This window comes from Alosa sapidissima, chromosome 23, assembly GCF_018492685.1.
Source record: "Alosa sapidissima isolate fAloSap1 chromosome 23, fAloSap1.pri, whole genome shotgun sequence".
Lineage (NCBI taxonomy): Eukaryota > Metazoa > Chordata > Actinopteri > Clupeiformes > Clupeidae > Alosa > Alosa sapidissima.
Window position 1 is genome coordinate 23,636,504 of NC_055979.1, and position 26,036 is coordinate 23,662,539.

A 26,036-nucleotide genomic window follows, 5' to 3' on the forward strand; every position below is an offset into this window, starting at 1 on the left:
TGAAAGTAAGACGATGTTGTAAGTTGTACAAATCAATGTTGAGTGGAAATGACATGTAAATAGCCTATAATCTTGTTTAGTAAATGTTTGTGAGCGTGTCTTTTAGTACTCCTTTTTTAGTATCCTCATTATTTAGGATACTTAATGAAGAAGTACAGTGAGTCCATTTGTTCTGTTTTCTTCGGTGCAGGCCCTGCATCCACACCCCTCACATGCTGACTCTAAAGTGTGCTCTCCACCCTCGTTCGCTTTCATGAAGAAGACAAATGGCAGATCTTTCTTAGAGATTGACTTTCTTAGAGATGTACTTTCTTCATCCTTGCATGTCTGTGGTATAATACAAAATAATACAGTTAAAACAAGTAGTTTACCTTCGATTATATCACACATTTGCCTTCAAACCACTTCACCAGGATGCTCTTACTGAAGTTACATGGTGCCTGAATAATCATGATTACTGCATATAAACATCCATGAAGACTATACTGTATGGCGTTAGAAACCATAAAGACTACATCCATGAATAGTTATTTAAATTATGCCATGAGGAACCATAAAGGCTACATTAGTAAATGTTGAAATATGTCAGCTCTTGAAATATGGTTGTCATGACACTTTCCTTTAATGGGCTGGACATTTGACTCCTGTAACAATTGATCATTTATTGCCAAGGTGAACATTTAAACATGTAAATAGGCCTTCACATGTGTTATATCAACATAATGTCAATGTTCAAGAAATAAATGTTAATGAAGGGTGAGAATGTTTGGAATCAAACATGGGGCTTAGGTTCGATGACTTACCACAACACTCAAATGTACACCAGCATCACTTTTGGAGCATTGCAGGAAGTTGTGACTGCCTGTAAAGTTCAACACAACCCGCATTCCTTTATCTGATCCGCCTTTATCTGAGTCGTAATAGTAAATGGTTATATTTGCTGAGAGGGTAAAGGAAATTATGGATATGAAATTAATTTAGATAATTATCAGATGAGTATCAAGACATTTCCACAAATCCTAAATGTACATTGTAAATATTTGGTACATACTTTTAGTGTCCTTCAAAATGGCTTTGGGTGTTTTAGCACTTAGAAACTTGTCATAACGGCAGGACATCACTGCATCCACCTTCTCTTCTGAACAAAGAGCACACAAACCACTTGTTACTCTAAATGCAATAAGATGTAGTCACCTATTTTTTTCACAAAGAGCATATCAATATATGTTTACAAGTCAGGACCTCTCAGGGGTGCTGAGACATTCTGGGTGCCATGGGACTACTAAGAATGAAAACAGTCTCACCAGTTTCAATCCCGGCACCATTTAGCATCAGCACAGAGTCTTCCAACGGAGCAGCCGGTGCCGCTGCAGTCCTGGCAGGTCTCGCCGTGTCCACAGCCCCGGCCCAACACCATCTCCACGCAGGTGGCCACCAGCTCCATCAGCAGACCAGCCTCCAGCTCATCCTGGTCATAGCCATCGTCCTCTACCTGCAAGTCTGGGTCAACTGCCATGTCCATGGAAAAGGTCAGGACTGTGCGCTCCTTAAAGACAGCCCTGAAACCTGAGCCTTTAAAAACGACTGAAACAATGCCCCGAAATGAGCCACCTCCTTGCGCACACCCGACCAGCCTAGCTCTCTTCCTTTGTCACGTGAACTCGCGCGGTCACGCGCAGGGCACGCCAGATGCGCAGCACCATAGCAGTTCAGTAAGCGTCTTCAGATTAGCCTGGCTAGCGGCACCACTTCTCAATGAGACGTGGTCTGGGAACCAAACGTTAATTTTCTCGTATTTGAAAAAAATGCCCAGACCCGTTTATTGGGTGCCACGGATGTCTATCAAATGCGTCTGTGCATAGCTCATCATCGTCTTGCTTTCCCCCTTGTTCTGTGATTGGTCCCCTATCTCAGGCGAAAATTTGCTCCATGGTCTCCAGGCTGCCTTAGCAGCGTGAATCAAATCGCGCGCAAGGCAGCATGGGAACACCCAGGCTATCTTCAGATAGCAGGCATGGTCGCTGACAGGCTGCTTCTCCCGTGCCCCATCAGCCAGGTAACATACAGATCAAGCAAAATCTTACAGTTTGCCCTCTAAGCCCACATGCAATAATTTTGTTGTGCAGTAAAATGTCTCATTCAGCCCCAAACAAGCATTTTTGCCGACTGGTCACCTGATAAACTAGTTAGATGAAGCTAGATAAAGTTTTACGCTGTAGCCCAAATCAATGACAGATAACGTGACGACCACATACAAATAATTTCGGTAGATTTTGCAAATGTATGTGTTAAGAAGAACGTTTTCTGTTGTATATGTTTTGTTAGGCAACATGTAGGGGAGACCGGGTATGGTCGTAACATGGGGGGAGTTGTAACATCACCAATTCCACCAATCAGGGATAAGATATGAGCCATGTGACAGTTTCTGACTCCTCAGACTTCCTTAACGATCACACATGGACATTTTCAAGTTGTTGGCGCCATTTCTCCCGGAGTAAGGAGAAAAATTCAACATCTGAGGTAAGAAAGTAACTTTTTTTTTTTTAGATTTATTTTTTTCTAGTGCTTTTACCATTGTAGATACAGTTGTATGAGTTACATCAGTTTCTCTAGTAAAGAATGGTGTAGCTCTCTCTTGCTAATGTCAAAGCACCATGCTAATACAGCTAGCTAAACAATGGATGACAGTGGTGGGGTAGGTTGTAACACATTTTTTGAAAATGTTACAACCATCCCCTTACATTCAAAGAACATATTTTTTGTGATTTTAATAATTATACAGAATGCCCAGAACATGGGTGAGGAAAAGTAATCGTGGAGTGGATGCCAAGGTACTAAAAAGAGCAGCAGAGGAGGTTAAAAAGGGAACATCTGTCAGGGCAGTGGCAAGAAAGCATGGTATGTGCCATGTTAGCCTTCATAGATATTGGCAGAAGTTCAAACTACTTAAAGACCAGGGATCGCAGGACCTTCCTCCGGTAGGATATGTCAGTCCGAACAGAGTCTTCAACAGACAGCAGGAGGAGATATTGGCAGATTATATAAGCCAGGCAGCTGATATATACTTTGGGCTAACGCCACGCAAGGTAAGCATGATAGCTGAGAACAGGGTAGAATAGACAAGAGCCAAGACCTCTTAATTTGTATTCGACCTATTTAATCTTTGTGACTGATAAATACATTTACCTATAAACAGTGAAAAGTTAAATAAAAATCAACATATGAATTTAGATAATCAACAAAAATGTGTGTTCTAACTCAAAATTCCTGTTATACTTTTGGCATAGGGCAAAAAGTTTGCAGTTGGCAGTGATTTTCCAAATAAAGCATCCTGAAACCTGGGACAAGAAGCTGATGGCGGGGCCTGACTGGTTTAGCAATGTTTTGAAGCGGAACCCCAGACTATCCATTAGGAGTCCACAGGCGACAAGCCTTTCAAGGGCCACCTCCTTCAACAGAGCAAATGTCGAGGCCTTCTTCAGTCGCCTGAAGAAGGGAGGTAATAGAGAAGAACAGCTTTGATGGTGCCGACATTTGGAATATGGACGAGACGGGTGTCACGACAGTGCAGGCACCATTCCCGAGTGGTAGCACGCAGGGGGGTCAAGCAGGTTGGAGCCGTGACATCGGGTGAGAGAGGCACATTAGTTTCAGTTGCATATGCCGTGCAAGCTCTGGGGAATTCCATTCCTCCATTCTTTGTGTTGAAAAAGAATTTTAAGGAACACTTTGTACAGAATGGGCCATTGGGAAGTGCTGGAAGTGCAAATAAATCAGGTTGGATGCAAGAGGAGGATTTCTTATCGTTTCTTTGTCACTTTGTGAAACACACCAAGGTCAGTCCAGAGAAAAAGGTGTTGCTCCTGCTAGACAATCACTCCTCGCACATCTCTGTGAGAGCCGTCGATTTTTGCAAAGGACAGGGAATTGTTCTTCTTACCTTTCCACCACATTGCAGCCATAAGCTCCAGCCACTTGATCGTAGTGTGTTTGGTCCATTTAAGAAGATGGTCAATGCGGCTAGTGATGACTGGATGAGGATGAATCCAGGTAAACCGATGACAATTTATGACATTCCAGGGATTGTGAGGACCGCCCTACCCACGGCCGCAACACAAAGAAACATTCAGGCAGGCTTCCAGAACACAGGCATATGGCCTTACCATCCCAACATTTTTCAGGACTGTGACTTTGCGCCCTCCCAAGTCACTGACCGTCCAGCTGCCGCTAGGCTCCTCACCTGCCGCCAGGCTCCTCATCTGCTCACCTGCCGCTAGGCTCCTCACCTGTACAGCTGCCGCTAGGCTCCTCACCTGCCGCTAGGCTCCTCACCTGTACAGCTGCCGCCAGGCTCCTCATCTGCTCAGCTGCCGCTAGGCTCCTCACCTGCTCACCTGCCGCTAGGCTCCTCACCTGCACAGCTGCCGCTAGGCTCCTCACCTGCTCAGCTGCCGCTAGGCTCCTCACCTGTACAGCTGCCGCTAGGCTCCTCACCTGCTCACCTGCCGCTAGGCTCCTCACCTGCTCACCTGCCGCCAGGCTCCTCACCTGCTCACCTGCCGCTAGGCTCCTCACCTGTACAGCTGCCGCTAGGCTCCTCACCTGCCGCCAGGCTCCTCACCTGCTCACCTGCCGCTAGGCTCCTCACCTGCTCACCTGCCGCCAGGCTCCTCATCTGCTCACCTGCCGACAGGCTCCTCACCTGTACAGCTGCCGCTAGGCTCCTCACCTGTACAGCTGCTGCCAGGCTCCTCAGGCACTCCACTGACAGGTTGGATTTACTGAAAGAATGTTTCTGTTGCTGCTATTATGTATTGTATTGTCTTCTATATTGCTGTTTATTGTATTTAAATATATTTTTGATTGAGAACTGTCAAACTGAATTGTCAATTTTGGATAAATATAAAATATTCTGATTCTGATTTTAGCCACTTACCTTCCACCCGGCTCTGCTCCAGCTCACCTTTTGCCCGGCTCCTCACCTGCTCACCTTTGGTCTGGCTCTGCTCCTCCTCCAGAGATGCCGAGCACCTCTGAGTCAATCCCAGGTCAGTTCAGTCCATCAGTCATTCGGCCATTTCCAAAAGCAGGCCCAAGAAAGAAAAATGGCAAGGGTAGGAGGAAACGGTGCTCAGAAATCCTAACTGATACACCAGTTAAGATGCGATTGGAAGAGGAAGACCAGCAAAAAGGGAAAAACGTCAGAAAGAATATCTTGGGGGGGGGGGTGCAAAAGGAAAGCAGAAGAAGGTTAAAAAAACAGCTAAGAAGATGGTGAAAGTTGAGAATTCCTCATCAGAGGAGGAAGAAGATTTTTGTGTGGTCTGCATGGAAACCTTTCATAATTCCAAGCCCAAAGAGGTATGGGTAAAGTGTATCTTGTGCAGCTTTTGGGCCCACCAGGCATGCACTCCAGGTCTGCCTAATTTTGTATGTCACCATTGTGACTCAGATTAAGGATTAAGGAATTCTGTGTTCTCTAAAAAATGTTCTGTGGAATGGTTTAATTTCATCTTTGTGTGTGTCTGTTCAGCCCTCTCTCTCTCTTTCCATGAGAGACACAAATACACACACAAAAGTATAAACGTTGTGGTTTTTATATTTAGTTTAAAACGTTAATATCTATTTTCATGTTTATGCAATAAATCAGTATATAAAAATGGAATTCCATTGTTTTTCTGCATTTTTTTACCTGTTACAATCTACCCCAATAGGTGTTACAATCTACCCCAGTAGTGGGGTAGGTTGTAACCAGGCTTGGAATTTCACCATTCTGGGGGCAAGGCCACTTGGCCTTCAGTTGGGCAAATTTGGTGGGGGGCACAAAGGCCACATGTCAGGGCACCAAGGCCAAAGTTAACTATACAGTAGTAGGCTATAAAAATGATCAAAGTTGTATTTAGCCTATTCACTGCAGTAGACCTGCATCACTGTGAAACATTACAAAAACATGAAACATGACATAACATAGAACTGTAAATCATCTGATCATCTAATATTTACAGATATCTAAGCTATATATAACATTTATTTTATATTTGGCCTGTTATGAAATCATGTATTGAACAATTTAAGCACAGCTCAGCTTTAAGAAACTCAAATAGCCTAGATGCATGCTTAGCATTTTGTGATCATTAAGGCTACTTTCACAAACTCTTAGCTGTCCTCTGATTTACCAATATCTAGGCGATATTTGTAACATTTATTTTGTATTTGGCCCGTTATGAAATTATGTGGAACAATTTAAACACATTGTAAAACTTAAAGCCCAAATTTGGAGACATCCATGTATGTCAAACTTTACTGCAAATTCAAAACTAGATTACTCTTGAACGGCTAACTGTACAGGGGACTGCTTTACACCTTTGTGTTCGGTAAGGTCTCCTGTTTATTCTGATATATGGTTTGTCATGTGTTAAAAGAAGGGTTCGTAAAGTATTCCACTGAGATGAATGGGTAGGGAGATCATGGGACGCAACCTTCAGTAGAATGTATGATTAAATTAAATTATATGATTTACTTTTCTCGCGAAACGTTCAACACAGCAATTATCGGCTAACATCGTTTAAAAGCTGAGAAAAAGCTCTTTCATGTGATACTTGTGATGTCTGTGTGATGAATAGGCTACTTCGCGAGTAGTTCAAATGAGAATGGGTGAATTTGGACGCACTTTCTTGCGCTGTCACTTTCTCCACTGCGTAAAAGACTAAATTAATTTTATTTAGCACAGGCTAAATAAAAATCGCTATTAGTAAGACGCAAAGCAGAATATTGAAAGAAGGGGGCACCAAGGCCACCGTGGCCTGTAAACCTCTGATTTTCAAAGGGGCCTCACGGCCAACGCAAGGGGGTACGACGGCCATGGCCGTCGTGGCCGCCGTGAAATTCCTACCCTGGCTCTGAGATTGGTGGGGGAATGTCAAGGTTAGCTGTCTGGATGTTAATTGTTCCTAGGATACTGTAGATGATTTAATTTGCAGGTATTGTAAGAAGTGTTTACTCTCGATGCCGTGCTTCTGGACCAAACAGGAAAATGAGGCCAGATTATTGTCTTGAAGAATGTGTTGAAGGTGAGTGATGCCCTTTCCCATCCATGTGTGAAAGTTAAGTGTTTTTTTATTGACGGTGAAATCTGGGTTATTCCAAATCGGGGTGCGAATTGATGGTGCTATAGGTGAATCGGTGATGTGGTAGAATCTCCACCAGGCTGTCAGAGTAGCTGAAATTGTTGGGGCTTTGAAGGATGGATGTTTTTTGACCGACTGACTGCAGAAAGGGAGATCTGAGATTTTAATTTCTTTACAGATTGTTTGTTCTAGGTCTAACCAGGTGTTGTCTGAGGGGGTGGGGTGTTGCCATTTGTGGATGAAGTGGAGCTGGCTGGCCAGGGCATAGTGCTGGAAGTGTGGGGCCTCTAGTCCTCCCATTGCTTTTGGTTTTTGGAGAGTGGCGAGTTTGATCCTTGGGGTCTTATCTTTCCAGTAGAATTTAGTGATTAATGAATCGAGAGACTTAAACCAGAGGGTGGTGGGCTGGGTTGGAATCATAGAGAATAGATAGTTTATTTTGGGCAGTATTGTCATTTTGATTACTGAGATTCTGCCCATGATGGATAATGGGAGGTTCTTCCAGCGTTGAAGGTCATCATCTATTGAAGTGAGTAGAGGGGAATAATTTAGGCTAAATAAGTCTGACAGCCTGGGGGAGACTTTTATCCCTAAGTAAGTGATGTAGTTAGTGCAGAGTGGGATAGGTGAAGAGTTGGCTGTCACATCCCAGCTGTTGGGATGTAATGGGAGAACTGCAGATTTATTCCAATTGATTGAGTATTCAGAAATTTTAGAGAATGTGTCAATGAGTGATGGTTTCTTCTACTGATGTTGTGGGGTCTTGAAGAAAGAGAAGAATGTCGTCAGCATAAAGGCTGATTTTGTGATACATATATGGAGTCTGGACACCTTTGATGAGGGGGTTCTGACGGATGGCAGCTGCTAGGGGTTCAATGAAGATTGTAAATAGTGAGGGGGAGAGTGGGCACCCCTGTCTAGTTCCCCGGTGAAGAGTGAAACTTTGTGATGTTAGTCCATTGGTGATTACTGTGGCTGAAGGAGAGGTGTATAGAAGTTTAATCCAGTTAATGAACGACTCCCCGAAGCCAAACCTCCCTAATGTGGAAAACAGGAAATTCCAGTTCACCCTATCAAAAGCTTTTTCTGCGCCAAGAGTTGCTAATATGGTATTATCTTGAAAATTTGTAGAGTGGTGCATTATATTTAACAGTCTGCGGGTGTTGGTGGATGAAATTCTACCTTTAATGAAGCCTGTTCGGTCTGGGTGGATAATGGATGGGGTGACCTCTGCTAATCTGTGTGCTAGCATTTTTGCGATTATCTTATTGTCCACATTGACGAGAGAAATTGGTCGGTAGCTGGATGGCAATGTTGGGTCCTTATTGGGCTTGAGGAGCAGTGAAATTGAGGCTGTGGTGGAACTAGTTGGAAGACGTCCTTTCTGTTTTGATTCATTAATCATTCTGATGAAAAGTGGAGCTAAGATGGTCCAAAATTGTTTGTAGAACTCAGCAGGAAAGCCATCCGGACCTGGTGCTTTATTATCGGGCATCTGTTTCAGGGCATCAAACAGTTCTTGTTGAGTTATAGGTGATTCCAGGTTTTTTATTTCGGTCTCATTGAGTTGTGGTAATTCGATGCTGTTTAGGAAAGAGTCTATGAATTCCTGGTTGGGGTTTATTTCTGAAGAATATAGTTTATTGTAAAACTGGTAAAAAACATGATTTATTTCTTCAGGTGAGCTGGTTAGCTTCCCTGCTGAGTTCTTTATGACCGGGATTGTTGATTTTTATTTGTTACGTTGGATTTGATTTGCTAAGTATTTACCTGATTTATTGCTATGGTGGAAGTTTTCCTGCCTTAGACGGTGAATCATAAATTTCCCCTCATAAATTTCCCCCCATAAATTTCCCCTCACTTATTGTCGCCACATATACGACAATAAGTGAGGGGCCCTTAATACATCTGGGCCCAGGGGCCCAAAAGTTCATAATTCGCCCATGCTTCCGGCTTGTGAAAATCACCCTTAAGAATATCAATTAAATGTCCACAAGTGTCAATGTTCCCTCAAATACTTATCTGTTCTGATTGTAGTTTGTCATATTTGTCATAAGTTATGCAGTTATACAGGTTACACTATCATGATCATAATCTGCCATGGATCCCTGTCATTTCACTGTTATATAGGCTACTTTCTCGGGTAAATTAGCCTATTATAATTTTAAACTTTATTAAAAAAATTTATTTGCCTTTCTACCCACTTGTATACCTTGTGCTCATGATCCTCTCAAGCTTTTCTGTAGCCTACACTGCTCTACATCAGCATCTCCTAACTTAAACTCTCTGTTCATCTTGTCCTCACAGCTCTGGTGATGGTCATTGAACTGGAACCGACACATCGTGTTCACAACGCTAATCTTTTTCACGTCACACTAATCTTTTCACGTTCACGTTTCATTAACCCTGTCGTTTGGCTCCTATGCCAACTTTATTTCTTTATATACTCACATTCTCTTGCTCATTTTTAACAGGATAATAAAACATAAACTGTTTAACATCGTTATGCTTTATTTCAGAGAAGATGATCCAGCTAAGCATTCCTATTGAGTATCCTTATCTTATCTTTGGGGGTAGGCTCCACCCCTGCCGTCTCGTTCCAGCAGGATCTGCCAGGGTCTGCATGCTCAGTGACCTGGACCTAGGACGGGGCCTATGCCAAAGACTCTCTCATTGTTGCTTATTTTATTCTTTCATTGGTATTCATTCATTTGCTTATGTCTTTTGTAAATCCTTTGATGGATTAAAATATTTGTTAACATCAGTCATGTCTTCCTGAGTATTTCTGGGTGAACTGAATTTACAGCTCCCCCATTGACTTCCATTCAACACTTCAAAACAATACTTCGAAAATGTGCTCAAACTAATGCCGCTGACTTATACCAGCAACCATTTCCCCTTGCTAATAAACTACATTTTGGTATAAGATAAATACAGCAAGAATAACAGAAATTGGCTCAAGCAGTGTGGAGAAATCTTATGAAAACTGTCAGCCCCTAAGACTATGCCTATTGCTCAAATTTATGGTCATCCAATGTTGAATGAGAGTAATACCACTAAAAAACATACCTTAATATTACACCATAATAAGTCACACTTTTTTTCATAGTTTGGATGGTCCTGCGACTTATAGTCCGGAAAATACAGTAATAAGAGAACCACAATTAACCTGATGGATTAGAAGACTGAAGTAAATTGTTGGGGTTGAGTGAAATATTATTCCTAAAATTCCTGAAGAGATTAGAGTGAAATGTTATTCCTGAAATATCTGAAATGCTGCATTTTTGAGAATGTCTTCCTAAGTGTGCTGAAAACCCATGTTTATAAATGTTTCAGAACTTTTATTTACTTTCCACACTATAGGTTGCAAATCATATATGAACAACCTCCTCTATACAATCCTCCATTGTGTATAACTGGAAACTTTAGTGTTTGTAAGTGCAACTGAAGTGGAGAATTAAAATGGCTGTCGGCAGTATTTTAATCTATTCAAAATATCCAAACTCCCACTGTAATAACATTTCACTCTAATATGTCCAAAATGAAAAACAAAACAAAGTATTTTGAACCTTACTTTATCCACTGTTGAGGTTTCTGTATAAATACTGTATATACAAATGATTGCGTATTTCAGTAGATAATGGTGAAACATACACAGCACACAGTGAACACACAGTGAGGTGAAGCACACACTTACCCGGAGCAGTGAGCTGCCTGCTACAGCGGCGTTCGGGGAGCAGTGAGGGGTTAGGTGCCTTGCTCAAGGGCACTTCAGCCGTGGATGTGGGCATGGGAGAGCAGTGCTCACTTCCCCTGCCCACATTTTTCCTACTGGGTCGGGGATCGAACCGCCAACCCTTTGGTTACAAGCCCGAAGCCCTAACCAGTAGCCCACGGCTGCCGCATTTACATACTTATACATAACATTCCAGAAAAGTTGCAATACAAAAAAAACACTGTCAGCTATTTTCATAATTTATTGCAAACAAGTTCAGATGAAAGCACTAAGGTAAAGACACAGACAGCAGGTACAGACAGTAGTTGTGTTGTTCGCATGTGTACAAAACATGTTACAAAAAACTAACATGATAACTGAGATTACAGTACAGAAGAGTCCAGTACAGAACATAAGGATGGACATCATATCAACCCAACTTATATGCAGTTACAGATGATCCAGTTAAATGACAAGTTGAATATGTTATAATAAAACTAACAGTGAACATGACCTAAGTTTAGGGATTTTTCAATTACATATGCAATATAACAAATATAAACCCTTTGATTTTTTAAAAATATATAAGGCATAATTGTGAACATACATTTATAACTTAGTTATTAGTTTTCTGTTTCCATTCCACGTGTCCAATAGAACACCGTCTGTTTGCCCATACAGGTTTAAACATTATTACTTACACACACACATTTCCCAATAATATTTTTGCATTGTAAACATACTGTATGCTGCAATATTTTCCAAATGCATGTTTGTCTAGCATGGAAAATAAACAAACATAATACACTTTGTGAGTTTGGTGTTCCAGTTTTACACAAAATTATACAGAGGTGCCAGATCGACCATAAGATCACATAATGAAGAACTACCAAAAACTGATCATGTAGTGATCGCTTTCTGGACATAAAACTCATTCTGTCTGAGGGTCATTAACCAGGCTGTGAAACCGCAGAGTGGATGCAAACTACTGACCTGTATGAAAACTCAGTCCCAGGTTTCACCGGCTCCACAACTGAAGCGTTCCATTCGCGGAGTGTAAAAATATTCTTAGATAACTGGTATACATTGGGGCAGCCGTGGCCCACTGGTTAGCACTCTGGACTTGTAACCGGAGGGTTGCCGGTTCGAGCCCCGGGCCACGGCTGAAGTGCCCTTGAGCAAGGCACCTAACCCCTCACTGCTCCCCGAGCGCCGCTGTGGTTGCAGGCAGCTCACTGCGCCGGGATTAGTGTGTGCTTCACCTCACTGTGTGCTGTGTTTCACTAATTCATGGATTGGGTTAAATGCAGAGACCAAATTTCCCTCACGGGATCAAAAGAGTATATATACTTATACATTTTTTTGATCATTACATTACATTAGATTACATTAGAACCTAATTGTTGCAGTAGACGCTCGCGAATGGAAAACTTCAGTTACTTGCCCGGCATAGCCTCTCTGCCACGTATGTTTTACCAAGAGTTTGTTTGTCCCATTAAGCATTATTGTGGGAAAGGAGAAACTGCATCATGGAAACCACCAAGATGCTTAGTGGAGATGACTAAAAGGCCTGAGGAAGGTATCAGGTAAGAGAGGACACAAAGACCCTAGCCATCACTGTGGGAAATCTAGGATGCTTAGAGAGACACAAAGACCCTAGCCATCACTGTGGGAAATCTAGGATGCTTAGAGAGACACAAATACCCTAGCCATCACTGTGGGAAATCTAGGATGCTTAGAGAGGACACAAAGACCCTAGCCATCACTATGGGAAATCTAGGATGCTTAGAGAGGCACAAATACCCTAGCCATCACTGTGGGAAATCTAGGATGCTTAGAGAGGCACAAATACCCTAGCCATCACTGTGGGAAATCTAGGATGCTTAGAGAGGCACAAATACCCTAGCCATCACTGTGGGAAATCTAGGATGCTTGCTGGCTGGAGCTGGTCTGTAGGTGTATCAGCTGGACTGTAGGAGTCTCAACAACTCTGCATAAATGTGCCCTCTATGGAGAGAGAGATGCCAATGCTTAACATCCACATAGACACATGCATGGAGTTAGCTACAAAGCACAAGAGAAATCCATTTAAGACACAAGGAAAGGTTTTGGTCAGATGAGACCAAAATAAAACATTTTGGCCAACCCTCAAAGTGCTTTGTGATCTAGCACTGGTCATGCCTCCAAAAAGCCCATACTGTGAAATATGGCAGTAGGGTAAAGTGACCAAATTTCTGAGATGAAAAACCATGGAATGTCCAGTTCAACTGTCAATATCATTCAAATGTCTAATGTTTTTATCTACAAAATGGGGGACAGAACTGTTTTTTTTTTATGTATTTTGACCGGGGACTGTTCTTGGAAAATGGGGATGTCTGGTCACTCTACAGTGGCGATGAGTGGGGATGTCTGGTCATTCTACAGTGGGGATGTCTGGACACTATAGCGATGAGTGGGGATGTCTGGTCACTCTACAGTAGGGATGAGTGGGGATGTCTGGTCACTATAGCGATGAGTGGGGATGTCTGGTCACTCTACAGTAGGGATGAGTGGGGATGTCTGGTCACTCTACAGTAGGGATGTCTGTGTTCCAATTTTACACAAAATGTTACAGAGGTGCCAGTTCGACCATAAGATGACATAATGAAGAACTACCAAAAACTGATCATGTAGTCATTTCTCCCCTCTTAAAACTTCCACTTGGACAGTAAAGTCCCCTCGACGAGGCAAGTGGGGGTGAAGATCTTTCCCTATGAAATGGGACACCACTATATACAAATTAGCATAGTGAACGTGCTCTCCTCGTCAACGTCTCTACCGGTAGTAGCCTACTACTAAAATCCAGGTGAATCCAGGAAAATCCAGGTTCCAGTGGTCGTGTTGACTGTTGTGTGGGCTGTGTTGGTTTATCTATGTCTGGTTAATCAACAGAGATATTTGTGTTCATGTGAACGCCGGAACACACATCCTAAATATTGATGAAACTACCCAGATCAGATATATAACGTTATTTGATGGGCAGACTCTCTCAAAGCACTTGGCAGATATCATGAACATCGTCAGATAGCTTTGTGAGATATTTTCTAACATTAGTGTTCAAAACTCGACAGTCCTTTGGATGTGCATCAAACTAACATATTCCAACATATTTCGAAATTTTAATATGCTTATTTGCAAAAATATATGAGCAATGCAATTGTTCCTTTCCAGCGGTGTCAGCCATCTTGCTTGAAAAATTTAGCCGGCTCGCAATGTATCCTGGGTTATTTCATCTCCCACTTTGTTTTAAGCCTGCATCGGTCCTAGCTATATTTTGAGGGTTGATTTTAAGGGGGAAATAGCACTACCCCTTACTCTCTAAACTAATGGGACACCCTACCCCTACACGTTCACACGCAAAAACGAGGGTTAGGGCAAAAATCTAGGGGAAGGGAAGGTATTGGGACGGGCCCTTAGAGAGGCCACAAAGACCCTAGCCATCACTGAGACCCTGAGGGCTGAGGGAATATTCCCAATGTTAATGGGATGTGTTAATGTGTTAATTCCGCTTTCCCTGTTCCTCCGACAACGGTTTACTCACTTTCTGCTTATTTTCCCTGGCTCTGCCATGACGAATGACTGAGAAACTCCATCACTACCTTGTTCTAGCTGGTGCCTGGTGTGTATGTGTGTAGTGAAGTAAAACAATTTGTTACATCGCAAGACCTCGAGACTTTCTGTGTCTGAGGCTACGTTTATACGGTGACGATGAAAAGAGAAGACGCAGAAGTGGCGTCTCGTCTTCATTTTTTTATTTGCGTTTAGACGAGCATTCTCAGGGGGAAATCTTTGTTTATATGAAGACGCAATAGTATGTGATATTCGATTGGATATGCATTCTAGACCGCTGGGTGATGGTGTGATACAACCCCGGTACGTAACGCGCAGACATTCTAATTTGACAGTTTAGTCAGAGAGGTAATCAAGGATCTTTGGTTTAGCCGTTTAGACGGAGTCGCAACCCGGGTCGTCTTCAAAACACTCTGGAAGGAGTCTTCAGATTTTTGCGTCTTCAAGCCCCGATGGCGGGGTCGCCGTGTAAACGAAAGGCACTTATGATAAAATATTTTGTCGTCTTCCTTCGCAATCGTTCTCGTATAAACGGCCCCTGAGAAAGTTGCAAGGCTGGTTTATCCGCTCACAGGCGCTAGAGGGAAGCGAGACGGCCACCATTCACCCCAGAAAAAAGTCATATAACATTTCCAATGACTCCGAAGCTGTTAAGTTAAGGTAAATTAAGCTAAAAAAAAACTGCATAATTCTCCTTTAATGTGTTAGGTAGCGCAGTGTTTCCCAATGTTAATGTGTTAGGTACAGCAGTGTTTCTGTCCAATGTTAGTGTGTTAGGTACAGCAGTGTTTCTGCCCAATGTTAGTGTGTTAGGTACAGCAGTGTTTCACAATGTTAATTTGTTAGGTAACACGGTGTTTCCCAAACTTTTTTCTCTTGCAACACACTATTGCCTATGAGAAAATCTCACAGAACACCACCATGGTATTAAGCGTACAAAAGCCATAACGCTTTTACTTGCTGCTTTTACTGCCCCCTGCTGCCAAAGAAGTCAGATATTTTGGCGTAGGATGTCAGGAAACTGTGAACCTATAGCATTATTGTAGCCTATTATCTGCCTGTTTCTGTTGCTGTGTTGTCGTGCCATGTTTGAGGTGTGATTGGCTGTTGGTTGTGTTGTCATGTCGTGTTTGAGGTGTGATTGGCTGTTGGTTATGTCGTCATGCCATGTTTGAGGTTTGATTGGCTATTGGTTACACGAGAGTGTAACAATCCTTGATCACTAATGGTATCAAGAAAGATGGATGAATGTGTTAAATATTATGTGGATTTAGATGCAATTTCGTGAAATTTCAATTGCTTATAATAATTTTGAATAAATTGTCAATGATTATTTAGTGCAAAGCAAAAAATACCAGTGGGCCAACACACAGCTTGGGAAACACTGGAGTAGGTATAGGAGGAAGTATTTTAACTTTACATTGTTAAAGCATTACAGACGAAGTAGTAGCCTACTGATACCACCTAAATATATGCAATTATGTTGAATTATCCAGAAAATTGTGATAGCTTTCAAATGTATTGAGTACTTTTGCAAGACACTGTACATACATACGTCAAACATTAGGAAGGATAATATTTAAACACATGCATTTATTTGGGGCATCTCAGAAAGTCCTAACATCATAATAAGTCATACATAATAGTGTACAGTAAAAGCTTGTACAATTAACAATAGGTATGTAGGGTTCCTGCTGACTTCCCATAAAACAACATGTAGATGAAATTTAGATCATATGTACTGTATCTATAGGTAAACTAGGCATATTATATCTATATTGCAAATCAAAGCACAGGATAATGTCCATATCTACTCACTACTGCAATGATAACAGTCATATTAATTGTGACAGAACAATATGTGTTCTGTGTGAATGTCACCTGTTAAACAACAGATCTCAAATCAGCATGACTTACCATGGATGATAAAGTAGAAGGTATCATCCATATTTTGTCTTGTTGCTGTTATCGCCCTGTTGTTGGAATGAATGAAAAACCCCTCACAGTGTGCAGACTCGAAGATGCGCTCTCTGGCCCGCCCCCCTTTCATGTAGAAGACAAAGGCCAAGCTTTCGTGGTCCTCCTTGGAGATGCATTTCAGTTTGCTCTTTTCGTATGGCTATGATAAAATACACATAGATAGATAGATAGATAGATACTTTATTGATCCCCAGGGGAAATTCAAGGTCTCAGCAGCATACAGACAACACATACACATTCTTTAACAGCAGAAAAAGTAATTAAAGTATATAATATAAAAACGCAACTAAGAAATAAAGACAGTAGAAGATAAGGAATATACTAAATATACAAAAATACAAATTATAGTAACTAACACTTAATCTAAATCAATTCTAAAAACAGTATCCACATAGTGGTGATTAATCAATCAGAGGCGCTTGCAATGACTGAGGCAGGGACTGAGCCGGTCTGAACATGTATGATTTCACAAGCAGTAAGACTCTAGATACTGATGGCCATTAGTCTCATGAATGCATTGTGACAGTGACAGAGCTCAGTGCCTACTACACACAGCTGTCCAAGCAACCATTTGACACATGATTATGGTACCTACCGTTACATTTATTATCGCCTCAAGGCTGTCTGGATGTCTGGAGCATCGGATGAACTTGTCAGTCCCCGAGAAGTTCAAGACAACAGGTACTCCTTTAGAGGAGCCGTCCACATGGTCGGACTGGTAGTAGTAGATCGTAATTTTTGCTTACCAACAAAAAGCAAAAAAGCCCATATTTTAATTGGCTTCACGTGTTAGCTTTTCTACATACCATCTCTGTTAAAAAATTATCAGATTCTGTGACAGTGGGCTCTGTATATATGTATTACTGTTAAAGGTGAAAGGCTGATGAGACCTCTCAGTAGTGTTACTTCTTACCTGGATTTGTTTTCAGTCGCGTCTGATCGCCAACAGGGTTGACATACAAACGACTCAGAAGACCCTCCAAGGCAATGTTCTCTTGTATTTTATCATGTAGAAAATCAGAAATGCCCCTCGCCACTGAAAAACACAGAATGAAGCTTAAGTTTCCTTACATTCCAAACAACCTCTGCTGCTGAATGGGTCTCCATTCTGTTTTAATGACAATTAGCTGAAGAGAAGATAGGACTAATCTCAGTGCTGTGTTCTTGAAAGTGTCTCGACATTTCCTTTTGTCATAAAGCGTGGTCTATGGGCTGCACTCAGTGAAAACAAAACCATGTGGCTGTATTTGTTCATTAAAGATGTCATACCATTCTGAAGTTGATGACAGCAGCTGGATTGAATGAGTGCCCCTACAAACTATGACCCATGGGTAACTTTAAGCTCTCCATGCATTTGCATAGCCATGCATAAGTTGTCCCAAACTGACCCCGATATCATCCAGGCATATTTCTTCAAAGATCAGGGGCTGGTTTCCCGAAGCCTTCTTAACGCTACGTAGTTCGTAACCTCTACCTTAACATTTTCACTTATTTCCCAAAAGGTACTTTGCTATGAATGTCTTTTTTGTATGTTGTTCGTTGGTAGTAATGTTTCGGCTTGCGGCGCTAGTCACCACCACTGTAGCCTATACAATCTTTAGAAATCTCCGTTGTGCATGCAACTCAAAAATAGATAAAAAGGATTTTATGTAAGTACAGTAGGCTAATTAAGAAAATAGTTTCTCAAATAATAAGATGCGCATGCATTTGAACATAAAAAGCTTTATTCTCTTCTTTCTTATATTTTTCTCTTCCATCTTCTACAATGTTTTATGTGGGGGGTTGCTTTTATTGATAACGTTAACCAGTGACACAAAATACTTATTTACAGCAGTAATTAAAAGAGGCTGCTGGTCAAACAGCTGTGATTTTAAAACAATACTAATATGAAATTATATTAAAATTATTCAAATATGTTCTTGATATGGAGTGATGAAGGATTGCCTAACGAGTAAATTTGTAAGGGTGGTATAGCTGGTTATACCAGCAGATTGCTGATCGCTTCCACCTCCAGACTTCATGAAAACTGTTAATTAATGGGTACATCATTTCATTTCTTCTTTATCCATGATAAAATTAATGTTACTGGAGGCAATATTTAAACAATGTTTTGTGTATGTGGAAAGAACGCACTGTCTTTCATAATGCTGCCATGCACCGCCGCGTAAAGTGAAAAATCTATTTCTGAGCAATCAATGTCAACCAATTCAGCATCTTCAGGATGGACAGTGCCTTGTAAGTTGGACGTAAGGAGCTTTTCGTAAGAAACCGGCCCCTGAACAATTCAGACACAAGTCCACCAACTGTACCAAGGTGTTGTACACTGCCCCAAGTCCTTCAACTGTACAAATGTATTTTTGAGACTACATAATTAAAGCTGAGGAAGGACCTTGAAATGATCTATCTTTAATTCTACCTCCTTGTCTCACTGACATGTCAATTGCTTTAGGCAGGCAAAAATAAATCTGCTACATGGAGCACTTACAAAAAGAATATGTTGCTGGAAGAATGTAGAATACTGTGTTATTTAGGCAACTTGTGAAAAGTCAGGGAAAAGGCATAATTCTAACCTAAGGAGACCCTTCTGGACGTCATAACCACTTCATCTAGGTTGCAGTCGGTGCCACCACAGTCCTCGCAGGTCTCCCCATGGGCACAGCCCCTTCCTCTCACTACAGACATGTTGGTGTCCACCATCTCCACCAGCAGCAGGATGTCGTCCTCCTGGTCACAATCATCTTCCACCTGGAGATTTTCATCACTACTACAAACGTCTGGGTCTCTGGATGTGTTCAGACAGAAGTCCAGGACATAGTCTTCCTTCTTGACTGGACAGAGGGCACCTGGTGTCTGATGTGGCTTCTCAGAGTGGTCAGGGCTGGGCTGGTGCAATGTCTAGCAGGACAGTACAAACACCATAATCAATACATACACAACCCACAAAAAGTGACTTAACCCTACTAACACAGAACGTTTAGGGAACATTAGCCTATGGTTCTCTAAAGGTTAGTTTGAACCAAACCAAAACCTAATGTTTAGGGAATGTTCCCTCTGGATTATGCAGAAGCTTAACGTCCCCTAAATGTTAAAAGACCCAACCAACTGAAATGTTCCCCTCTGGTTGCACTGTAACCTCCATTCACTAGTTCAGGATCCGAGATTTGCATAAAGACATGCGATAGAAAAACGTGTTTGGCGAGGTCTCTGACCAGGGTCCTGAAGTGTTTCGTGGGATTGTGCAAGAGTCAACTGTGCAGGATCCCGTCATACACCGCTTCTCCCGAACTTACATTTGTAGACGGCATTAATGTACAACAACAAAAACACCATCAAAAACGCCTCCATAGCCATGTTAGCATCTATTAGCCGCATATAGCAGCTAACACCATCAAAAACACCTCCATAACCATGTTAGCATCTATTAGCCGCATATATCAGCTAACACCATCAAAAATACCTACATAGTTTTGAAAACATCTATTAGGCGCATATATCAGCTAACACCATCAAAACCGCCTCCATAGCCATGTTAGCATCTATTAGCCGCATATATCAGCTAACACCATCAAAAACGCCTCCATAGCCATGTTAGCATCTATTAACCGCATATAGCAGCGGATGGACACTTTGGAGGAGAAGATGAATGAGCTTTTCACGCTCTTGAGAAGCTTCCAGTCACCTCTCACTGCTCCAGAGGATGCTCTGTTGCTGTTGTCCTGCTCAAGACACTGACCTGCAGGATTTCTGCAGGAGTCTCACTGAACAGGAGAAGAGGAATAAAATGGTAATTAAGTGGTAGTTAGGGAAAGTTAGGCTTTTTTTTCGCCAATCTGCAAAATAAAAAGCTTTTTTTACTATGTGTTCCTATAGGTGTCTAGTAACACCTCCCAATTTATCCACGGCCAAATCCTCGGGGAAACACCTGGAGAGCCCATCAAGTTTGGGGTGCCCAGAGGGACTGGGCGAAAAATAATGAAAACATTTTGTTGACCAATATTAGCTTTTGAGATGTCTAACTAGGGGTTTTTAGGGGAGCTGAATCTATCCCAGCCATTAGTTTTGAGTAAACATGACTCCAAGTCCATAACAAAATCCATAACAAGTGGTTTTATTGAACAATTACAAAACAAAACTTCCTTAATCAGTTTAAAATTTAACAAACCTCATCCCTCAACTCCCCTGCACTCCCTCACTCCTGCTATCTTCTGGCTGGTTGATGTTCTGGCAAGAGTTACCATGACAGTTCCAACAAGCTGAAATACACTTGACTCCTTGCTTTTTACAGCAGCACCTGAGAGTGTCACAGACACCTGCACAGTTGCAGCTGACAAACTTCAGAAGGTAGTCTGGTGCAATGGGATCTGGTGTGACTGGTGCATAATCATGTTCTCCTTGTTTCTATCCACACTCAAGGACATAGTGATGGATTTTGTAGCAGAAGCCAATCTCTGGTCTGGAGATATGCCCGCAGAGAGTGCTATGCTGCACCTCCTGTAGTTGGAGGTAGTTTCTAGGCTTGACACTAGTTATGTTGTCCTCATGAGTTTTACATGTTGCTCACTGTCCACCTTCAACATTGGACACTCTTTTCTCTCTCTATCTATCTCTCTCACACACACACACACATTTATGCACATTGACTCTCTCACAAACACATTCACAACAACACACACACACATCTACTGTATGCACATTGACTCTCACAAACACATTCACAACCACCCACACCCACACCCACACAAACACATATGCACACACTTACAAATAAAGTTCACACCTTCACTGATATTGTCTCTCTCTGTCTCTGTCTCACACACACACGCACAATACACACACATGCAAAATGTCCTTTCTCACACACACCATGTTGAGACAAAACTATCTGAGTACCAGCAGAGCCCGTTTACGGAGAGCCGGATCACTCCCTATTAACTCCATTGTACCTGCAATCTGTTGTACTTCCGCTAGGGGTGATCACGAATAAGTGCAAACACAATGGGGGTCTATTGAGCTAGACGGCTAAATGTGTCTCTTTCACCTGGTTGGCGTTGAAAAATCGAAGATTTGAGTTCTGGTTTCTGCAAGCTCAATATGGATTATAGGTCAAAAGTTGAATGAAAGAGCACTTACGTCCTTTCGATTTCTTACAGGTTGGGTCATTGTTGCCCACAACACACTAACTTTCTGCTAATGAATGACATCATTGACGCATTTGAAAGGCTTTTTAGATCAAATAAGTGACTCAAAAAATATAATATTCAGCGGTCTGTATTTTCTCTGCCCCCTCTTTCGCATGCAACATTCAAATTTCTGGGCAAAAAATTATATATTATTTGAGGGGTACAGCTCCATAGACCTCCATGCATTCTGCACTTATTCGTGAGCGCCCTCATGTGGAACCAGAAAAGGAACTGCAACCAGTTCAGAAACCGGAAGTTTTCCGAGAGTGGCGGTTCTCTTCTTATTAGACATTCTCTGGTACCAGTGTGTTACACGCAAAGTGTGTGTGTGTGAGTGTGTGTGTGTGTGAGAGAGAGATAGAGAGTCCAATGCGGAGAGTGGACGGTGATCAACAAAAGGTAAAACTCATGAGGATAAACTGAGTTAATATTTTTCATTGATTTTCATTGTGTTAGGTTTCTTTTCTTGTTTTGGCAAGTAGCCGTGTAATAAGCGGGATAAAGTATTGTCCGCGGGTAATTATCAGAAAATAAGTCCCTTCAGGTCGAAGCAAAACCTGTTCTGTTCTCCCTGTTGGGACTTATTATGACCGCCACGCAGCGAAGCGGCGGTCATATAGGTTTAGTCAGATTTTTTTTTTTTTTTTTTTTCCTTTTTCGCATGTCCAAATTTCCGTCAAGGATTCCCGGGACACTGAAAGACCGGGGTAGAAACTTGGTGGGCATGTAACCCAATATGGATAGCATGGAACCATCGTTTTTCGTTTTGATCTGTAGCCCCCTCGCTGGACTGCACCCCCCGAAAGGAGGGTAGGGCAGACACAGTTTTCTGTGAATATCTCGAGAACCGTAAGGTTTAGGAGGACCATTTTTTATTGTATGTTGATCTCAAGGGGCCATGTCAACCCATTCCATAACCACTCATTTCATGTATAGCGCCACCTAGTTAAACACAAAAAAGTAAAAATGAGGTGTTGTAATCGCAGGTATCTGTGACCTAACATAGTCAAAACTGTACGAAATTGGAAGTGTAGGATCATTATGACACCCTCTGAATGCACACCAAGTTTCGTCGAATTCCGTTCATGGGGGGCCACACAATAAATTAATTTATGTTACTATACACCAACTGGCCTGTAGGTGGCCGGAGACAGTTTTCTGTGAATATCTCGAGAACCGTAGGGCCTAGGAGGTCCACCTTTTTTTTGTATGTTGGTCTTAAGGGGGCATGTCAACTCATCCCATTACCACTTATTTCATGTATAGCGCCACCAAGTTAAAAATTAAAAAGCAAAAAATTAGGTGTTTTCATCACAATATCTCTGGCTGACATGGTCAAAACTGCACGAAATTGAAAGTGTAGGATCATTATGACACCCTCCGAATGCATGCCAAGTTTTGTGAACTTTCGTTCATGGGGGGCCTTACAATAAAATCATTTATGTGTACATTTAGTGACCGTACACCAACAAGGATTCCCGGGACACTGAAAGACCGGGGTACACGGAACTTGGTGGGCATGTAACCCCACATGGATAGCATGGAACCATTGTTTTTCGTTTTGATCTGTAGCCCCCCCGCTGTACTGGACCCCCCGAAAGGAGGGTAGGGCAGACACAGTTTTCTTTGAATATCTTGAGAACCGTAGGGCCTAGGATGACCAATTTTTTCCGTATGTTTGCCTCCAGGGGTCATGTTAACCCATTTCATGTGCACACATGTGCATAAACAGATACACACGCACACACATACATTTACAGTAATCATATGTATGACACATACTCACACAGTAGACATATGTACGCATGCATGCACATGCACAAACACACATACGCAGGCAAACACACAAGCACGCACATACACACACACACACACCCATAAACATAAACTTGTACACGCACACATGCACACAATTCAAGAATTTCTCAGAATTATGAACAGGCAAGATGGGGGTGGGGTTGTATAAAATGAATTTTACATGTGAAATCTATGAACTAATCATGTTTTGGTACTTGTTGTCTAGCAGATACCAGTGAGAATTGAGTGTGGATAATGCAATTTAGTGAGACAGTTAGAATCATATAGGCCTTTCAGCGTGATTTATTTTTGTGTACCGAACTCTGCCTGTCTTGCCACTTTGGATTTTGACTGAAACCTGCCTGTACCTCTGCCGTTTTTGGATTTTTTTGAGTTTACACTGTTTTGTCAAGTCACTCTGCCTGGCTGCCGATTCCTGTGTTCTGACATTAAAACCCACTAATTATACTCTCTGCTTCCTGAGTCTACTTTTGGTTCCACAGTAACTCGCCTGGCCTCACCGGCCCTGACAAGCTCAGATCATACACCGCACACTGCATCAAATTGGTCTGCATGGCTGTCGTCCCAGAAGGAAGCCTCTTCTAAAGATGAGTGTCTTGCAAGACATGACGTGTCTTGCCGACAGTCAAGAATGGTGGTGGGAGTGTCGTGGTCTGGGGCTGCATTAGTGCTGCACTGGGGAGCTACAGTTCATTGAGGGAACCATGAATGCCAACATGTACTGTGACATACTGAAGCAGAACATGATCCCCTCCCTCGGAAACTGGGCCGTAGGGCAGTATTCCAGAATGATAACGACCCCAAACACACCTCCAAGATGACCACTGCCTCGCTAAAGAAGCTGAGGGTAAAGGTGATGGACTGGCCAAGCATTATTCCAGACCTAAACCCTATTGAGCATCTGTGGGGCATCCTCAAATGGAAGGTGAGGAGTGCAAGGTCTCTAACATCCACCTGCTCCATGATGTCGCCATGGAGTGGAAGAGGATTCCAGTGGCAACCTGCGAAGCTCTGGTGAATTCCATGGCCAAGAGGGTTAAGGCACTGCTGGAAAATAATGGTGACCACATAAAATATTAACACTTTAGGCACAATTTGGACATTTTCACTTAGGGGTGTACTCACTTTTGGTGCCAGCGGTTTAGACATTAATGGCTGTGTGAGTTATTTTGAGGAGACAGCACATGAACACTGTTATATAAGCTGTACACTCACTACTTTACATTGTAGCAAAGTGTTATTTCAGTGTTGTCCCATGGAAAGATATAATAACATATTTACAAAAATATTAACTCAGTTAATCCTCATGAGTTTTACATTTTGTTAATCACCATCCAGGGGCGGATCTAGAGATTTTTTCCTGGGGTGGCATGAGGTTCCAGGAGGGGGGCCATGGACATTATTCAAAACTTAAAATTCTACAGATTTCATTGAATATGTTTTGTTCTCTACATTACATTACACGAGGTGGGAGGCAAATCGGAGATGTAGCTGATCGGAGATGTAGACAATCACAAAGCACCACATGATCAGACACAGGATGACATGACACACATACACATAATCCATGGGTCAGAATCAATTTACTTTTAGCTGTAAGACTTTTCCTGATTAAAAAATTATAACTCAGTGATAATGATCTTAGTCAAGCACCCAGGGAACAGAAGCACTCTTATGTTCGCACACCTTTGTTTCCCATTAGGACCAAAATGCCTGATCGATAGAGCCCAATTATCCCGATAGAGTAATTAACACCCAAGTACAGTAGTTAACACCCGAAATGAGCTTCAGAGCACCAAAGCATATGAACCATTGTAAGTTTTGATGTCAGTACTTGCAACACTGTGGTTTCACTTCCAGAACAAAACAAACATGTTCCGAAACAAAGTGATTTGAAAGCTGAAGACACATTGAAGGTGTGAAAACATACCAGCATGGGACTGCCTTCAGACAACTTTTCCGCAAACATCTCTGGAGATAAATCTTGCAAGTCTAAGCCATTAATCTTCAGAAGTTTATCTCCTCTCCTGGGTGTGCACAAACACATATCACAATTACTGCTAAAACCATAAACGTGGCAACGGTTTGCGACAATGGTCTGCTTTCTTGTCAAATGTGACATATGATTTTTTCCCAGGTCAGCTTTTTCTTATGATTATGTGTGACATGACCAGATGTGGAGACACATGTATGGGTAGTCTAGCCGTCAGAGAGACCTCGGTTCACTTACCTCATAAAAAATCCTTTCTTGGCTTTCTTATCCTTAAGAACAGTCTCGACTTCATAGTAATGCTTCCCATCCCTCACTGTATGAAGGATGGAGACACCACCATTGACAGGCGTATCCTTCACAGAGAAAAGAAAGTCAGAAGACCACTCATGCCAGGACAGTTTGCAGATTTCAGCAACTTGGTAGTGTAATAGAATGCAGGTAGTGTAATAGAATGCAGAGGGGCAGTAGAATGCTCACCTTCACCTCCATGTTGCCTTGAGTGCAGTGGGATGGAAAGTGGTTGTGCTGCCACAAGGACCACAGATGTTATACTCAACTGGGTTCATTTGCATAGTGTAGGGGTGGAGACTTGCAGGAGGAAGTTGGACTCACGA

At 42.1% G+C, this 26,036-nt stretch overlaps 1 protein-coding gene and 2 long non-coding RNA genes across 4 annotated transcripts; 1 reads left to right on the forward strand and 2 right to left on the reverse strand.

Moving 5' to 3' along the window:
- Positions 1–99: 99 nt before the first annotated feature.
- Positions 100–1,570, reverse strand: LOC121698267. Its single transcript, XR_006026732.1, has 4 exons — positions 1,305–1,570; positions 1,052–1,138; positions 804–910; positions 100–327 (listed from the first exon to the last, which is right to left on the reverse strand). It is a non-coding gene; the product is annotated as an uncharacterized LOC121698267 (long non-coding RNA).
- Positions 1,571–2,123: 553 nt separating this feature from the next.
- il1fma (interleukin-1 family member A) lies at positions 2,124–25,962 on the reverse strand. Of its 2 annotated transcripts, none has more exons than XR_006026727.1 (8): positions 25,900–25,962; positions 25,660–25,775; positions 25,360–25,456; positions 19,002–19,326; positions 17,345–17,467; positions 17,027–17,172; positions 16,103–16,570; positions 2,124–2,134 (listed from the first exon to the last, which is right to left on the reverse strand). XR_006026727.1 is itself a non-coding variant. In XM_042080196.1 (8 exons), the coding sequence occupies exons 1-8, from the start codon at positions 25,909–25,911 to the stop codon at positions 12,824–12,826; spliced, it is 1,047 nt and encodes a 348-aa protein (XP_041936130.1). In that variant the 5' UTR covers positions 25,912–25,962; the 3' UTR covers positions 12,618–12,823. The 2 variants fall into 2 exon arrangements, 1 of the variants encoding a protein (XP_041936130.1); XM_042080196.1 differs by lacking the exon at positions 2,124–2,134 and adding an exon at positions 12,618–12,849 and having other exon boundaries at positions 16,369–16,570.
- On the forward strand, positions 4,683–5,251 carry LOC121698269. The gene is made up of 2 exons (XR_006026734.1): positions 4,683–4,771; positions 4,929–5,251. It is a non-coding gene; the product is annotated as an uncharacterized LOC121698269 (long non-coding RNA).
- Positions 25,963–26,036: the final 74 nt, after the last annotated feature.

Bases quoted from the DNA above. Each gene is read 5' to 3' on its own strand.
- il1fma (XM_042080196.1), bottom strand. The intron at 25,457-25,659 runs GTAAGTGAACCG...GTGCACACCCAG, and splicing joins AAGAAAGGATTTTTTATGAG to GAGAGGAGATAAACTTCTGA. The intron at 19,327-25,359 runs GTATGTTTTCAC...CTGTCCTGCTAG, and splicing joins CTGAAGGCAGTCCCATGCTG to ACATTGCACCAGCCCAGCCC.